The sequence below is a fragment of the Nerophis lumbriciformis genome, linkage group LG23, assembly GCF_033978685.3.
Source record: "Nerophis lumbriciformis linkage group LG23, RoL_Nlum_v2.1, whole genome shotgun sequence".
NCBI classification, from domain to species: Eukaryota; Metazoa; Chordata; class Actinopteri; order Syngnathiformes; family Syngnathidae; genus Nerophis; species Nerophis lumbriciformis.
The window spans coordinates 6,168,190-6,187,500 of NC_084570.2; the positions used below are offsets into that span (position 1 = coordinate 6,168,190).

The following is a 19,311-nucleotide window of genomic DNA, read 5'->3' on the forward strand; positions in this document are numbered from 1 at the left end:
ATTACTTTAAAAAAGTAGTTTTATACTTGTGAGTGTTGATGACACAGCTTTGCAACAGTTGATATTCTAGTTTCAAGCATGTTTTACTCAATATAGGTCATCAAATCTCAGCAACAAGCTGTAATATCTTACTGAGATCATTTAGGACCAAAACCCTTAAAACAAGTAAAACACTCTAACATAAAATCTGCTTAGTGAGAAGAATGATCTTATCAGACAGAAAATAAGCAAATATCACCCTTATTTGAGATATTTAATCTTACTTAGATTTCAGTTTTTGCAGAGTGTGGCAAACAATACACATTTTTGATAGAATATCCGCACCAGCCCTTATTTACAAGCAAAGACATTAATAATCCCAAAGTGTAAAACAAGGCCGGCCCCCGGCATAAACACTCTAGGCCAGTGGTTGTTAACTTTGTTGGAGGTACCGAACCCCACCAGTTTCATATGCGCATTCACCGAACCCTTCTTTAGTGAAAAATAAAATGTTGGGTTTTTTTCAAATTCAAAACAAAGTTATATGTTTTTGGTAACACTTTAGTATGGGGAACATATTCTAAGTAACAAAGACTTAATTTAGAGTTATTTGGTTAGGGTTATGGTTAGAGGGTTAGGGTTATAGTAAGGCCATGCCGAATAAGGCATTAATAAGTACTTAATAATGACTAGTTAAGAGCCAATATGTTACTAATTTGCATGTTAATAAGCAACTAATTAATGGTGAATATGTTCCCCATACTAAAGTGTTACCATGTTTTATTACTGGTGCACAAAATGAACCGTGCATGAACATCACCTTGTTCAAAGAACAAAACCAACACAGTGCATAAACTCACAACAAATTACACACCTGCAAATCAGTCTGACTTCTGCTGTTGCCGCATCCGTAATACGCCGATAGGGAGAAGTTTTTATTTACACGATGAGTCGGGTGTGTCTTGACCTCCGCCGAACCCCTGAGCCCGATTCACCGAACCCCTAGGGTTCGATCGAACCCAGGTTAAGAACCACCGGTCTAGGCATTTAAGGCAGGTGTGTCAAAACATGTTTTCATTGAGGGCCACATCACAGTTATGGCTGGGCCGCTTGTAACAGTGAATAATGTATGAATTTGCATGCATTTGATTATTAATTTTTTACATACAGGGTAAAAAATGTTTTATTTTAGAGTAAAAAACTCAAACACAACTCTGTCACCAGAATTTTACTGTACAACATTACAGTAAATGGAAGAAAACAAACTGGCATCTCAGTAGCCAGAATATTTACCGTAAAAAAAACAGGGTTAGTGTTATCCATTTACAGTAATATGCTGCAAAAAAACATTTTATCGTAAAATCTATTGTCATTTTTACATTTTAATGGATAACTTGCTTTGAAATCATAACTAAAGCAGATAAGTATTTATTTTTAGTTGAACAAAACAATTAGTATAAAAATATAATATTTGTTGGAATATTTAATAATATTAAAGTTTAAAAAGGTGTGCAATTTCATGCAGTACATATATTTTTTTTCTGTCAAAATGGAAAGAACGAATACATTTAGTAAGAAAAGATCAAATACTTAATTGAAGCATATTACTTGAAGTGAAACTACTGTATGTGGCGGGCCTTGATTTTGACACATCCTCCTCATGCACATTAATTGAAAATCATATAATGAAGGGTAAAAACTGCAGGTTCGATTTTGTACCAGTTAGTAGTTCTGATATTGAGAAATTGTTGTTATCACTGCCATCTGATAAACCTGCTGGGACGGACATGCTAGATGGCAAATTGTTAAGAATTGCGGCATGCCATGTATCGATTTGTCATATAATTAATAAATCATTAAGATATGGAGTCTGTCCTGGGGTTTGGAAGGAGGCTAAGGTCATCCCTCTACCCAAGGACAAAAATAAAGATTTTACTGGTAAAAACAGTAGACCAATAAGCATACTTCCTGTTCTTAGTAAATTGATGGAAAAAGTTGTTTTCAAACAAATTCAAGATTACTTTACCTACAGCAAACTGATGTCGGGTTCCCAGCATGCTTATAGGCAAGGTCACTCAACATCTACTGCTCTAGCTCAGCTGACTGATGACTGGCTGTCACAAATGGATGTCAGGAAGATGGTTGGTACTGTCCTGATTGACTTTAGTGCGGCATTCGATGTCATAGATCACAACATAATGATCTGCAAACTGAGAAAATATGGTTTTAATAGTATGTCACTTTCTTGGATGTTGAGCTATCTATCAGGAAGATCACAGAGAGTGTGTTTTAATGGTAGCCTATCCGAACGCAAGTACAATTACTGCGGCGTGCCTCAAGGAAGCTGCTTAGGTCCTTTACTTTTTATTATTTTTACTAATGATCTTCCCTGTGTTACAACAAACACCAATATGGTTATGTATGAAGATGTACAGTACTGCCTCTACCTTAAATGACCTAGAAAATAACTTAAATCAGGACCTGGAGAGAGTGTCACGCTGGGTAAATGATAGTAAACTTGTTGTGAATATTGACAAAACAAAAAGCATTGTTTTTGGATCCAGGCATATGCTTGTTGATGACCCTCAGCTTCATATTTTAATGTCAGACATACGTATTGAGCAGGTCAAAAAAGCAAAATTGCTTGGTGTGCTATTAGACAGTCAACTGTCATGGTCCCATCATATTGATGGTATTTTAATGAAAATGGGAAGAGGTTTAGCCATGGTCAGGAAGTGCTCCACCTTCTTGACATCCTCAACAATGGGTCAAGTCATACAGTCCTTGGTTTTCTGTCATCTTCATTACTGTCCTATAATATGGTCCGCTACGACTAAGTCTGACCTGAACAAACTGCAACTTGTTCAGAACAGAGCGGCTCGACTGCTACTTATATATATACAGGTAAAAACCAGTAAATTAGAATATTTTGAAAAACTTGATTTATTTCAGTAATTGCATTCAAAAGGTGTAACTTGTACATTATATTTATTCATTGCACACAGACTGATGCATTCAAATGTTTATTTCATTTAATTTTGATGATTTGAAGTGGCAACAAATGGAAATCCAAAATTCCGTGTGTCACAAAATTAGAATATTACTTAAGGCTAATACAAAAAAGGGATTTTTTAGAAATGTTGGCCAACTGAAAAGTATGAAAATGAAAAATATGAGCATGTACAATACTCAATACTTGGTTGGAGCTCCTTTTGCCTCAATTACTGCGTTAATGCGGCGTGGCATGGAGTCGATGAGTTTCTGGCACTGCTCAGGTGTTATGAGAGCCCAGGTTGCTCTGATAGTGGCCTTCAACTCTTCTGCGTTTTTGGGTCTGGCATTCTGCATCTTCCTTTTCACAATACCCCACAGATTTTCTATGGGGCTAAGGTCAGGGGAGTTGGCGGGCCAATTTAGAACAGAAATACCATGGTCCGTAAACCAGGCACGGGTAGATTTTGCGCTGTGTGCAGGCGCCAAGTCCTGTTGGAACTTGAAATCTCCATCTCCATAGAGCAGGTCAGCAGCAGGAAGCATGAAGTGCTCTAAAACTTGCTGGTAGACGGCTGCGTTGACCCTGGATCTCAGGAAACAGAGTGGACTGACACCAGCAGATGACATGGCACCCCAAACCATCACCCAACCATGCAAATTTTGCATTTCCTTTGGAAATCGAGGTCCCAGAGTCTGGAGGAAGACAGGAGAGGCACAGGATCCACGTTGCCTGAAGTCTAGTGTAAAGTTTCCACCATCAGTGATGGACGCAGTAATTGAGGCAAAAGGAGCTCCAACCAAGTATTGAGTATTGTACATGCTCATATTTTTCATTTTCATACTTTTCAGTTGGCCAACATTTCTAAAAATACCTTTTTTGTATTAGCGTTAAGTAATATTCTAATTTTGTGACACACGGAATTTTGGATTTTCATTTGTTGCCACTTCAAATCATCAAAATTAAATGAAATAAACATTTGAATGCATCAGTCTGTGTGCAATGAATAAATATAATGTACAAGTTACACCTTTTGAATGCAATTACTGAAATAAATCAAGTTTTTCAAAATATTCTAATTTACTGGCTTTTACCTGTATATATAACTGGGATTTATATAGCGCTTTTCTAAGTACCCAAAGTCGCTTTACATGTAGAACTTAAATGTTCTTTGCACACTAATATTTCATTTATGCATTCACGCCTGTCCTGGTTATCTGTTGAACAAAAGATGCATTGTAGTCTCATTATGTTCTTTAGAACTAGCATTTTAGATCAATCACCAGATTACTTTTACAAACAGTTTTTAAAATCAACTAACACACATATTCATGACACTAGGAATGCCAGCAATGGCTATTTGGCACTTCCTGCTCCCAGGACCAATCTCCTCAAACATACAGTTATGTATAGATGTATATCATTCTGGAATCGGTTGCCATCTCACATTAATCTCTCACAAAGTAAATTGTCATTGAAGACAGCTTTGAAGATACACCTATTGCAGCTGCCCACATGACGTGAATTTTTATTACTGGTTTTAACTAGCTTTTTATCTTATGTTGTATTTTTCCATTGTATAATGTCTGTTATTGCATGTATTCTTAGTATTTTTATTTTGTATGCTCCTATATGGACCCCAGGAAGACTAGCGATCGCCTTGGCGTCAGCTAATGGGGATCCATTCAATAAACAATAAACACATGTGGTTTAAGGCTACGACCACTAGGGGGAGCCACATGTTCATGGCAAAAATCATCACAGAGTGGTTGACGTGATCTAAAAGTGTTTGCTTGCTCTACTTTGATGGACTGAATGACTTCATGTATACGGCTTTACTTTGTTTCTGCTCAACTTCTACTCAGTAGTCAGATAACATGTCTTATGTGGTTTTAGTTTGGTTTAGCAGCATCGCGATTCAAAAGCCCCAAGAGATAATTGCTCATTTAATATCGCTTCGAATGTCGTCACCATGGCAGACTTACGGCGATACTTTTATACCGTAGTTAAGTTTATATTGTAGTTGAACATTTTACATAAAGATAAAAGGTCTGATGTACTAAGGCCCAAATACCAGAGTGCAAACTATAAAAATGGGTGTACTGTAAGTAGACGTGTTGCGTTGGATCTACTAAAACTGCTGGTACAATTGATAACTGGTGCAGACCGCCTTATTTAAATGAAGTTTTTGCACGTACCACGCAGCATTCACCATGGAAACACTCATTTACCGCACATTTATGTTATCATGCTCCTGCCTGTGGCATTTTGCTATGTTTTCAAACATGCAGTAGCCATCGATGTACTACTTTTTATGGGCATTTTAAAAGCATCCTGCAGTGCATCTACAAAAGAACTCACTTTTTAGCGCGCTGAAGGTGCGCACGAGGGAGATGCTGACACTTTGTGTGAGTCTGCCCTGGATTGTTCCAGATACAAGAAAATACATACTGCAAGAAGTTTATTTTATTAATGAAAAAAGAAATGTCTTGAAAAAAAAAAAAAACACTAGCAAAAACCGAAACCCGTAAATTATATTTTTTTCAATCTGCCCCTTAAAGGGGTCATTATGATTGTTTTGTGGTCTACACAAAACATGGAATACTAAACAGAACTCTCAACATCACAAATAACATCAGGGTGGTTCTAATTAGAGATGTCCGTTAATGGCTTTTTTGCCGATATCCGATATTCCGATATTGTCCAACTCTTGATTACCGATTCCGATATCAACCGATACCGATATATACAGTCGTGGAATTAACTCATTATTATGGATAATTGTGTTGTGATGCCCCGCTGGATGCATTAAACAATGTAACAAGGTTTTCCAAAATAAATCAACTCAAGTTATGGAAAAGAAATGCCAACATGGCACTGCCATATTTATTATTGAAGTCACAAAGTGCTTTTTTTTTTTTTAAATGCTTCAAAACAGCAGCTTGGAATTTGGGACATGCTCTTCCTGAGAGAGCATGAGGAGGTTGAGGTGGGCGGGGTTGTGGGTGGTGTATATTGTAGCGTCCCGGAAGAGTTAGTGCTGCAAGGGGTTCTGGGTATTTGTTCTGTTGTGTTTATGTTGTGTTACGGTGCGGATTTTCTCCCGAAATGTGTTTGTCATTCTTGTTTGGTGTGGGTTCACAGTGTGGTGCATATTTGTAACAGTGTTAAAGTTGTTTATACGGCCACCCTCAGTGTGACCTGTATGGCTGTTGACCAAGTATGCATTGCATTCACTTATGTGTGTGAAAAGCCGTAGATATAATGTGATTGGGCCGGCACGCAAAGGCAGTGCCTTTAAGGTTTATTGGAGCTCTGTACTTCTACCTACTTCCGTGTACCACTCCATATGGCGGTGTTTATAATGTCATAAATTTGACTTTTTGTAACCGATACCGGTAATTTCCGATATTGCATTTTAAAGCATTTACCGTCCAATAATATCGGCAGTCCGATATTATCGGACATCTGTAGTTCTAATAAGTAAAAATCATTACTCACATCCAGTGAGGAAGAAGCAGCTGTTGTAGCGTGCATACACACACCACGGCGAAAAGGTGCTTGACAATGCTTTTCAATTGTAAAGTGTTATATTTTGTGTTAGTAAAACTCCATGTGGCATGACTTTCACGCAACCAAGAGAAAAAGGCGTCATGACAAATTCCGCTTCTCTAGTAACGAGCCCGCCTTCATTCCAGACTTTTGCCTAACTTACAGATGGGATATTGTCCCATATTGTTAAGCACCTAAGTCGGGGGTCAGCAACCCGCGGCTATAGGGCCACATGTGGCTCTTTAGCGTCGCCCAAGTGACTCCCTGGAACTCTTTCAGAGATGTGTGAAAATGGAAAAAGATGAGGAAAAATATATGTTTTTTATTTTAATTAATTTTTCTGTAGGAGAACAAACATGACACAAACCTTCTCAATAGATAGATGGATAATACTTTATTGATTCCTTCAGGAGAGTTCCCTCAGGAAAATTAAAATAATTAGAAATCCCACTGTTTATGTTATACATGCTTCACTGATGAGAGTATTTGGCAAGCACTGTTTTGTCCTACTAATTTCAGCGATCCTTGAACTCATGGTAGTTTGTTTACATGTACAACTTTCTCCGATGCTGCCACAGAAAGACGTGTTTTATGCCACTCTTTCTTTGTCTCATTTTGTCCACCAAACGTTTTATGCTGTGCGTGAACGCACAAAGGTGAGCTTTGTTGATTTGTATTGATTTGCTGGAGTGCTTATCAGGCATATTTGGTCAGAGCATGACTGCAAGTTAATCGATGCTAGCATGCTATTTAGACTAGCTGTATGTACATATTGCATCATTATGCCTCAATTGTAGGTATATTTGAGCTCATTTAATTATGTCCTCTGTGTATTTAATTTATATTTGCATGTCTCATGACACATTATCTGTATGTAATATTGGCTGCATTTCTGAGGGTTGTTTGTGTGCCATGTTGTTCCAGACCACAGCAAATGTTACCCAGCTTGCAAAGATTGCAATAAATCCATTAGAAGAAGACAGCCTGACGTTTTCTTTAACTTGGACACACACATCTATACATTTGGCCATTCTGAGCCAGTAATTTCCAGAAGTTTTCTCGTCCTGTGAGAAACCTCCATTTTACTAATGATTTCCAATGTTGCAAACAAAACTTCTGTTAACAAAGATTTGCGTCAGCCTTTGATAGTAGGCTAATATAGTTAATATAGACACTTACATTATGTGTTGCCTTCATTATAACAATTATATAAGGCTTTGAATTTTTTGCGGCTCCAGACAGTATTTTTGGTCCAATATGGCTCTTTTAACATTTTGGGTTGCCGACCCCTGACCTAAGCAGTCACCCGAGTGTCGTACAGCAGCTTTTAACCGTTTTCTCTTCATGTCGTTCCGCAGCTGCGGCGCCCCCTCTTGTCCATCCCCAAGAACGAACCTCGTAGTCGTTCAGGAGCACGACTCTCCACCACCCGCAGGAGCATCCAACCCAAGAACAAACCACTGGGTAACGTTTCTGTGCTCCACTGAAAAAGATCAAACTATTTGTGCACTTGAGGGAGGCGCCAAAACGCACCAAATATGAACATATACGCAGAAAGTGTGTGTGTCTGTGTGTGAGAAACTTGACCTGACCCCTGACCCCTGACCCCTTCCACTGTCACCCCCCCCCCCAAGTCTTTGTTCCAATGTTTGTTGTGCCGCCTGACACCAAACTGACACTTCTCACTCTGTTCTGTCCCACGCCTTTTGTCTCAAAATAAAGAAACTTTATTGGACTGTGAAGGTGAGACACACACCTTACCCCTCCCCCCTCTCCACCCCGCAATGGCCCCCCCCCCCATCTGCAACCTCACCCAGTAGGGCGCTCTGCATGTCTGTCTTGCACACCGCCACCCCCAGAGTCGTGTATAATAATAAATAAATAAAGAGTATTTTAGGTTTCAGGCCTTTTTCGAGGCGTAAAAATGCGCTGTTGTGCAACATTGGGGCTGTTCCATCCGCGATAATTGTGGAATGCTTTTACATCGCTTTCCCCATAAGTTGGAAAGAAGACCGGTATAGGAAGTGAAAGGTCGGGAACGACACTAGAGAGCCACCGATTACAGCGTCTTGTGTGAGGTAAACACAACATCTGTGTTTTGTTCAGGAGAGAACACACAGAAACTAAGACAAATAATAACAGATGAAATTAATACATTTAAGAGATGCTTTGACAAAATGAATCTCAGTAAAACTAAAAAAAAAAAAATGCAATTCGGTAGCAGCAGAAGAGAAAGTCAAACACAGAAATAAACGGATGCATACGTCACGACTGTCAGAGGCAGATATTTACATATATCCGAATTTAAGTGTTACTTCTTTTATTTCATAATCATATTACAAAACAGCTAATGTTTTTCTTCCAATTGTGGTCTTTTGGTTGTCTGCAAAACTGTGTGCTTAACCTTGAGTGAGGAATGTTAGAAAGAGAGATAATGGGCATGTGTTTTGGCTGGAGAGACATGACTGCCAGGGTGGGAGGAAGAGAGACTTAAGAGGGGAGAGGGTTTGTCGGGAGGGGCAGACCATCTAGGCGGCGCGATTGAATGTTCTATGCTGGACTAGTCTCAATGTAGATGCAAAGCTTTGCAAATATATTACAAAATACCTATTCTGTCTCTGGTGGTTTTTCTACTCAGCTTTAAGTGTCGTAAAGAGCTTGGGAGCGACTTGTGACTTGAATTCCCTGGGAGGAACAACTGGTCCAAAACGCAACACGACACGTTTTTAAAATAATGTGCTGCCGCGTTACTACCCACCTCTGCTCTCTATACACGACTCTGACCACCCCAGCCTCTCCTGAGCCCCCGCCTGCCTCCCTTACTGGTGCTGACGTGTGCACTTGTTAGTGTCCATGTTTGACCGTGTGTGTGTGTGTGTGTGTGTGTGTGTGTGTGTGTCCGCAGCAGCGCAAGGCGACCAGAAGAGGTCGGTCACCTTTACAGAGACGCAAGGCCAGCAAGCGTCCGCGGTAGCTGGCAAGCTTTTGACCCCCGCCGAAGCGCCGATGGAGGCCATGAAGGGCAGCCCCGTCCCGATCAGGCTGCCCATCCTGGAAGTGCCGTCATCAGCCGGCGTCACCGCTGACCTGCACAGCCCCGCTAAAACACAGGTGACGCCCTGATGACGACGACGTAGGACACCACCTGCGTCTTCGCTGGTGTGTGACGACTGTGTCTTCCCCCGCAGGCACTTCCTGCTAAGAGTATCAAGGAGAAACGAGAGCAGTGGGGTCTCCGCAGCAGCCTGTCGCCACCCCCGTCCCTCTCACGCGCCTCCACCCCGACGCCGCCGTCTCGCACTTGCTCCCCGCTCCCCCTCTCGCGAGCCTGCTCGCCTCTGTCCCGCACTTCCTCGCCTCTTCCTCTGCCGGTGCTGGGCACGCTGCCGACCTCGGCCCCGCTCCTCCCTTTGCCCCCGCCCAGGATCAGAGAGAGCCCCGGTGACGCGGACACCACCACGCTGCTGCCACGCAGCGACACGCTGCTGCAGCTCAGCGAGGACGACGGCACGGAGAACCCGCTCCTCACCCCGCTCCTGTCCGCTCCCTCGCCGCAGCGCTCACCTCGCCGACCGCCCTTCCCCCTCTCCCCAGTTGACCTGGACTTGGATGAGTCTCACGTGTAATCTCTTTAATGTACAGTAATATATACAGTATAGAGCGGAATGTATATTTTAGCAGGGATTGAATATAGAAATTATACAAATATTTATGAGAGTAAATGCTAACACACAGAAGATGCTGTAATATGCAATTATTCCTCAGCCATGACCGTAAAACCGTATTTTTCGGACTATAAGTCGCAGTTTTTTCCATAGTTTGGCCGGGGGTGCGACTTATACTCAGGAGCGACTTATGTGTGAAATGATTAATACATTACCGTAAAATATCAAATAATATTATTTAGCTCATTCACGTAAGAGACTAGACCAGGGGTCGGCAACCCAAAATGTTGAAAGAGCCATATTGGACCAAAAATACAAAAACAAATCTGTCTGGAGCCGCAAAAAATTAAAAGCCATATTACATACAGATAGTGTGTCATGAGATATAAATTGAATTAAGAGGACTTAAAGGAAACGAAATGACCTCAAATATAGCTACAAATGAGGCATAATGATGCAATATGTACATATAGCTAGCCTAAAAAGCATGTTAGCATCGATTAGCTTGCAGTCATGCAGTGACCAAATATGTCTGATTAGCACTCCACACAAGTCAATAACAACAAAACTCACCTCTGGAAAGTTTGGTGGACAAAATGAGACAGAAAAAGAAGTGGCATAAAACACGCCCTATAAAGTCGGAGAAAGTTATACATGTAAACAAACTACGGTGAGTTCAAGGACCGCCAAAATTAGTAGGACAAAACGGCGCTCGCCAAATACTCGAATCAGTGAATCATGTTTAATATAAACAGTGTGCTTTGTAACAATTAGGGAGGCTTGTGTCATGTTTGTCCTCCTACAGAAACCATATTAAAACAAAAAAAATTTTTTTTTCCCCTCATCTTTTTCCATTTTTCATACATTTTTTAAAAAGCTCCAGAGAGCCACTAGGGCGGCGCTAAAGAGCAGCATGCGGCTCTAGAGCCGCGGGTTGCCGACCCCTGGACTAGACGTATAAGATTTCATGGGATTTAGCGATTAGGAGTGACAGATTGTTTGGTAAACGTATAGCATGTTCTATATGTTATAGTTATTTGAATGACTCTTACCATAATATGTTACGTTAACATACCAGGCACGTTCTCAGTTGGTTATTTATGCCTCATATAACGTACACTTATTCAGCCTGTTGTTCACTATTCTTTATTTATTTTAAATTGCCTTTCAAATGTCTATTCTTGGTGTTGGGTTTTATCAAATACATTTCCCCCAAAAATGCGACTTATACTACAGTGTGACTTATATATGTTTATTTCCTTCTTTATTATGCATTTTCGGCCGGTGCGACTTATACTCCGAAAAATACGGTACATGATTTTGTGTTTGGATACGTAGTTACCTTAGTTGTGTCGCAATGCAGTAGATCGATTACCTCGTCGCTCATTCCATGCCTTACAAAGACGTTCTGTTCTAATTTATTGACACGCTATAAATGCCATATATGGTTTTAGATCAGTGGTTCTTAACCTGGGTTCGATCGAACCCTAGGGGTTCGGTGAGTCGGCCTCAGGGGTTCGGCGGAGGTCAAAACACACCCGACTCATCGTGTAAATAAAAACTTCTCCCTATCGGCGTATTACGGATACGGCAACAGCAGAAGTCAGACTGATTTGCAGGTGTGTAGTTTGTTGTGAGTTTATGCACTGTGTTGGTTTTGTTCTTTGAACAAGGTGATGTTCATGCACGGTTCATTTTGTGCACCAGTAATAAAACATGGTAACACTTTAGTATGGGGAACATATTCACCATTAATTAGTTGCTTTTTAACATGCAAATTAGTAACATATTGGCTCTTAACTAGTCATTAAGTACTTATTAATGCCTTATTGGCCTTATTATAACCCTAACCCTCTAACCCTAACCCTAACCAAATAACTCTAAATTACGTCTTTATTACTTAGAATATGTTCCCCTAGTGTCCAAATAACTCTAAATTAAGTCTTTGTTACTTAGAATATGTTCCCCATACTAAAGTGTTACCAAAAACATATAAATTTGTCTTGAATTTGAAAAAAATAAAACATTTATTTTTCACTAAAGAAGGGTTCGGTGAATGCGCATATGAAACAAGGTTAAGAACCACTGTTTTAGATTGTTTACGTTTGTCTTTGACTTGTCCAGGGTGTACCCCGCCTACCGCCCGAATGCAGCTGAGATAGGCTCCAACACATCCCGCGACCCCAAAAGGGACAAGCGGTACAAAATGAACGTTTGTCTTTGGTGAAATACTGTAAGAAAAGATGAGGAGGTGCCATATAAGCAGCCGACACACTGTGAGTGTTTGTCCATGTTCCATTCCTCTCTGTAACGCCAAAACGAGTATTGATGCATTCCTGTCCTGCTTGCTTTAAGGCGATATTTGTACGTTAAATGTGACGCTTCTCAGACATAAAGAAGATGATTGAGGATTTTTTGTCCCTTTTTCTACTTTGTGGATTCGCGTTGTAGTGAATTTGTTCTCTATTATAATTGAATATCAGTTTAATTTAGGGCTCTCAACCTGAGATCGGTAGGTTGTGAGTTCAGACCCCGGCCGAGTCATACCAAAGACTATAAAAATGGGACCCATTACCTCCCTGCTTGGCACTCAGCATCAAGGGTTGGAATTGGGGGTTAAATCACCAAAAATGATTCCCGGGCGCGGCCACTGCTACTGCTCACTGCTCCCCTCACCTCCTAGGGGGTGATCAAGGGTGATGTGTCAAATGCAGAGAATAATATTGCCACACCTAGTGTGTGTGTGACAATCATTGGTACTTTAACAACGTTTTAACACGTGATTAATCACCAAAAAATGATCGCATTGATCCTGTATGTTCACACAGATTAATCAACCAATTTAATTTCATTGTACATGTTTCGACTGGTGTGCTCACTGGCAAATTCCAATCCAAAATACACCCGGACTGGACTTTAGATAAGAATTTGAGCAAATAAACGACGTGCATTCAAATAAAACAATTTGTTTTAATGGATGATGATAAATATGCTTGGTTTTTATAAGGTAATATAAATTATGCAAGAGACTAATAACTTGTGATTAATCACAATAATCCACATTAAAAAGTGAGTACTGCATTTTTCAGGTTACAGAGTGCAAACACTGAATTTTAGAGGAAAAAAATATATTTTACATATATTAGCCGCACCAGTCGAAACATGTACAATCAAATTATATTGCCTGATTAATCTGTGTTTATACATGCATCATTTTTGGTGTAAATATTTATTTCCATACCTTTAATTGTTTTCAAACGGTGCCTGTCACACGGCAGTAAGATGGTAGATCAAACAAAACAGAAGTCATCACCCACTTGCTGCAGAATCTAGCTCTCCAATCAGCTAAACAGACTCAGTAACTCCACTGTGACGTTTTGGTGAATTTACGAAACTGAAACAGCACAAAAAGAATGCCAATGATACTAACTTAAGACACTTGTTAAACAAGTTAACATTTGCTATAGCTAACAACGCTAGCTTGATTACAATAGCACATACAAATATGCATTAAAACACATTACACATGGGATGGTTTAGTAAGTATGAATTCTTTTAGTTATATTGTAAAACTTACAAATGTTGCGTGTAGTTATGAATGAGGCATCATTTCAAGCAGAACCGCTATGGATGGTCCAAAAGATGGCGCCATAGCACAAACATTAATACACATTTTCATTGTCTGTGAAATGGTAGTACAAACTCACCTCAACCAACACCACAGCTGACAGTTTTATTGATAAAGTGTGTGAATTGAGTCATACAGCATAAGTATCAACCATATAAAAACAGGAAAGAAACTACAGTGGAAACTGTTTGTCGACACAACCAAAATCCTTCTTTCGTGCATATTTTATTTTATACTCTTTCCTAACAGAGCTGCTGCAGTAAGTTCATTGTATGTCTTGACGACTAAGTTTGCACAAATCTTTTGGTGGTTAACAAGCTCCAAAAAGACTGCTGCATTTTATTTGTTTTGGTAGAATCCAGGTAAATAATGCCATGCTTTTATTTGGAAGCTGGCTTCACACTGAACAGGAAGTTATTGTGTGCATGATTTAATGCAGTATAAGTAGTGGCGATAATAATGACGGTAACAACGCTACAAGACATGGCTACATAAACGCACACATTTTTTATAGAAATGATTAAGTAATCCAGGACTTGATGTTGTCCACATAAGCGGCACAATCATCAGCTGGTTCCACTGTAACATCCCATTTGATTTGCAATTGTCAAACAAAAATCCCATAAAAAAATTTCTTGGCTGTGCACTTTAAAGGTTGCATTTAGCACTGTTAAGTGTACTTATTTTTACATAAAGTACAGATAAGTGTATCTACGTTTGCATTCAGTACTGATATTTGATTTCAGTACTGTTAAGTATACACATTTTTACATTTAGTACTGTTAAGCGTACTTATGTTTGCATTCAGCGTATATAACTGTATTCAGTTATGTTGAGTGTACTAACTTTTACATGAAGTACTGTTAAGTGTACTTATGTTTGCATTCAGTACTATTACGAGTATGCATTTGTACATTAAGTTCTGTTAAGTGAACTGATGTTTGCATTTAATAGTTATGTGTACTTTTTTTTTTTTAACAAAGTACAGATAAGTGTATCTGTTTGCATTCAGTACTGATATTTGTATACAGTTCTGTTAAGTGTACTAAGTATTACATTAAGTACTGTTAAATGTACTTATGTTTGCATTCAGTATTGATAAGTGTTCTGTTTGCATTCAATATATGTATATATCTATTTAGTTATGTTAAGTGTACTCATTTTACATTAGATACTGTTAAGTGTACTGATATTTACATTTAGTTCTGCTAAGTTGAATCATGTTTACATATAGTACTGTTAAGTGTAGTGATGTTTACATTCAGTACTATTAGTGCATTAACTTGTATATCTTGGACTGTAAAGTGTAGTCATGTTTACATCAAGTACAGTGGAGTGTATTCATTTTGACATCTAGTACTGTTCAATGGACTCATCTTTACATGTAGTACTGCTAAGTACACTCATCTTACATAATTAATCTTGAGTGTACGCAGGTTTGATTTCCGTACTGATATATTTGCATTTAATACTGTTAAGTATACTATTTTTACTTTTAGTATTAAGTGTACTGATGTTTACATTTTGCACCTAAGTGTACATTCAGCACTGTTAAGTGCGTTCATTTTTATATCTAGTACTGTTGATTGTATTATTTTTTACATTTAGTAATAAGTGTGCTGATTTTACATTCAGCACTGTTAAGTGCATTCATTTTTATATCTAATAGTTTACACCTAGTATTGTGAAGTGTATTCATTTTTACACACAGTACTGTTAAGTGGACTTATATTTACACCTAGTATTGTTAAGCAGACTTATCTTTACATCTAGTACAGTTAGGCAGACTAATTTTTACATCTAGAACTGTTAAGTGGACTTATTTGCACATCTAGACTGTTCAGTGTACTCATCTTTACAGCTAGCACAGTTCAGTGTACGCATCTTTACATCTAGTACTGTTAAGTGTACTCAGTTTTACATTTAGACCTGTTCAGTGGACTCATTTTTACATATAGTACAGTTAAGTGGACTAACTTTCACATATAGTACTGTTCGGTGTACTCATCTTTACACCTAGTACAGTTAAGTGGACTTATCTTAAAGGGTAGTATAGTTAAGTGTAGTCATTATTACATCTAGAACTGTTAAGTGGACTTATTTGCACATCTAGAACTGTTCAGTGTACTCATATTTACAGCTTGCACAGTTCAGTGTACACATCTTTACATCTAGTACTGTTAGGTAGACTCAGTTTTACATTTAGACCTGTTCAGTGGACTCATTTTTACATATAGTACAGTTAAGTGGACTAACTTTCACATATAGTACTGTTAGGTGTACTCATCTTTACACCTAATACAGTTAAGTGAACTTATCTTAAAAGGTAGTATAGTTAAGTGTACTCATTATTACATCTAGAACTGTTAAGTGCACTTATTTTCACACTTAGTATTGTTAAATGTGCTAATGTTTACATTTAGTATGGTTAAGTGTACTGATGATTTACGTGCCACTATACAAGTTAATTCTAGTGCATAAAGTAACTTTATATGATGAGGTACAAAAAATGAAGTATTTGCTCATTGAGCTTTACATCAAGCTGATTTGTTTCACTGAAACAACCAACATCTGCTGCGTGAGCAACAAATATCTGCATATGGACTGTCTGACTGACAGTGGTCTGTTTTAAGTAGGAACATGCTGGCCTCTCAGCATCTGACACACCTGCAGGCAGAAAAAGAAAGGAAGTTAATGAAGTTTTTCACATCTTGTTCGCTGCCATCTTACTTTCTCCCCAGTGTCTCCCGCAGGCACCAGCTGACAGGCCGACTCATTGTCCATGTTTCTGACCCCGGGGTCGGCTCCTGCCCTCATCAGCATGGCCAAGGCTTGCAGCTGAGTCGGGTGGTTTTGCAAGGCACTGACAATGTGCAGGGCCGTGTTCCCGCTGAACGTCTGAAACACACACACACACTATAAACAACCAGAAGAGAGGCCAGCTGTCTTCAAGGGATATCACCTTAATGTTCACGCTGCTCGCTGCAGACGGCTGCTGCAGGATGATGTCTAACAGTTGAACATTGGCTTCCAGGGCGGCCATGTGCAAACATGTCCGTCCACTCTTTAAATCCTGGGGGAAGGAGCGAGAAAACATGTCTCGGTATTCATTTCTACTCTTTGCAACGTACTTGAATTGTGTCTAGCAGAAAACTGAAGGATGCTCCTTTCAGGGTTTTTTAAACTCAGTTATGCACAGGACAAATACGCATTTTTTTTTGTATAGCTTCCTGCTTGGACAACACCTACTCTGTTGCGATTGGTCAGGAGTTAATGGTTGGCTCCAGCTACTCTAGCATAAATTATTAATATATATATATATATATATATATATATACACACACAAATATATTTATGTATATATATATACACAAATATATATATATGTATATATATATATATATATATATATATATATATATAAATGATAAATGATAAATGGGTTGTACTTGTATAGCGCTTTTCTACCTTCAAGGTACTCAAAGCGCTTTGACACTACTTCCACATTTACCCATTCACACACACATTCACACACTGATGGAGGGAGCTGCCATGCAAGGCGCTAACCAGCACCCATCAGGAGCAAGGGTGAAGTGTCTTGCTCAGGACACAACGGACATGACGAGGTTGGTACTAGGTGGGGATTGAACCAGGGACCCTCGGGTTGCGCACGGCCACTCTTCCACTGCGCCACGCCGTCCCTATACACAAATATATATATATATATATATATACAAATATATTTATATATCTATATTTATATATATATATTTATATATATATATATATTTATGTATATATATATATATGTATATATATTTATATATTTATGCTTACTTACTTACTTAGTCCTCTTGCACTTCAGGGCGCGTAGAGCCGACCATAGCAACCAGGTCTCTCCATCTACATATGTATTTATATATATATATTTATATATATATATATTTATGTGTGTATATATATATGTATATATATTTATATATATATATTTATATATATATTTATGTATATATATATATATTTATGTATATATATTTATATATATATTTATATTTATGTATTTATATATATATATATATTTATATATATATATATTTATATTTATATATATAAATATATTTATATATATATAAATATATATATATATATATAAAAAATATATATATAAATAAATATATATATATAAATACATAAATATATATATACATAAATATATATACATATATATATACATAAATATATATATATATATATACATAAATATATATATATATAAATATATAAATATATATATATAAATATATATATATATAAATATATATATATAAATGTATATATATATATGTATATATTTAGGGACTTCTAGGGAGTTATTGGGGACTTTCTCAGGCTGACGAACGCATGTATTGCTCTTCTCTACTAGCAGCGGGGTCCCGCTGTTTCAGTGCAGCACTACAGTATTTGGTTTCCGGCCGGACCGTGATAAATTAGTTTTCAAGAAATAGGAATTATAGAGCAGCTCCCATTGCTGACTTTTGATCGCATATTTAATATTTAGAATGCATTAAAAAAATTCATTCATCCATTGTCATGTCTTTCATAATGATTGTGAATAATAGGCAAAACTTGCCCAAAAAGTGCAGTTCCCCTTTAATATAATTTTTTCATCCGATCTTTTTTTTTAAATTTTACCTGTTTTAAATGACATGATTTATGCCTGTACTTTTATGCTTGCTATAAATGCACTTGTTTGTGGTGTACAGCTTTTTGTGTTACAACTGTGGTTGTTTTTAAAGGGCTTTATAAATAAAGTTGGTATGGTATGATATGGTATCTACTGTATAACAGGCCAATAAAATTGTGTCACAGGCTGCACTTTGGCCGCCGCTAGTGTAACGACTGAGTTACCTTTGTCCCGCAGGAGGAGCCCATGGTCAGCAGGGTCTCCACGCATTGAGCGTACACGTGTTTACGTTGCAGCAACTCCCCTTGCAGGTGCGCACGAGTGTGATCGAGAGCCCTCAACTCCGCCTCAGCAGCATTGTGAGACAGGACAGCAACATGGAGAGGAGTCAGGCCATCGTAGTTGAACATTTCTGTATCGATCCACTGCCCACAACCTGACAAAGTCCTACAGATGCTCTGTGGAGACACACAAAGTAGTGTAATATAAGATGCACCATCACAGCTACTAATTTACCTTTTATTTGTATGTCTTTATAATAATTATTACTATGATATTAATAATTATTACATGATAGACAAGAATAAGAAATGGCCCCAAGTTCGGGGACACGGGGCATAGAGTGCTAAGAACCCCTGGAGCGAATGGACTCCTCATGAACAGAAAGGCTTGAGAAAAAGATGGAGAGAGATGATCTTACACAACACATAGGCCTCACTTGGCAGAGACTGGCTCAAGATAAATGTCAATGGTTAGAGTCTACGGAGGGATTCCTAAAAGAGCGAAAGTAACCCTAATGATGATGATAATT

The 19,311-nt window shown here is 38.4% G+C and overlaps 2 protein-coding genes across 4 annotated transcripts in view; one reads left to right on the forward strand and one right to left on the reverse strand.

Moving 5' to 3' along the window:
* unc80 (unc-80 homolog (C. elegans)) overlaps positions 1-10,968 on the forward strand; it is a 111,754-nt gene extending 100,786 nt beyond the window's left edge. For 2 of the 3 annotated variants that reach the window (XM_061985282.1, XM_061985283.1), the window contains 4 exons: positions 7,882-7,987; positions 8,246-8,266; positions 9,429-9,634; positions 9,712-10,968. In XM_061985282.1, the coding sequence (XP_061841266.1) occupies positions 7,882-7,987; positions 8,246-8,266; positions 9,429-9,634; positions 9,712-10,149 (771 nt within the window). In that variant the 3' untranslated portion in view covers positions 10,150-10,968. The remainder of the gene's footprint in view (positions 1-7,881; positions 7,988-8,245; positions 8,267-9,428; positions 9,635-9,711) is intronic. The other variant, XM_061985284.1, reaches the window with a different exon arrangement.
* Positions 10,969-14,041: 3,073 nt separating this feature from the next.
* nfkbiz (nuclear factor of kappa light polypeptide gene enhancer in B-cells inhibitor, zeta) overlaps positions 14,042-19,311 on the reverse strand; it is a 21,176-nt gene continuing 15,906 nt past the window's right edge. Inside the window, exons 7-10 of the mRNA XM_061985281.2 lie at positions 18,725-18,958; positions 16,779-16,889; positions 16,547-16,714; positions 14,042-16,483 (exon numbers count right to left, since the gene is read on the reverse strand). Of these exons, the coding sequence (XP_061841265.1) occupies positions 16,445-16,483; positions 16,547-16,714; positions 16,779-16,889; positions 18,725-18,958 (552 nt within the window). The 3' untranslated portion in view covers positions 14,042-16,444. The remainder of the gene's footprint in view (positions 16,484-16,546; positions 16,715-16,778; positions 16,890-18,724; positions 18,959-19,311) is intronic.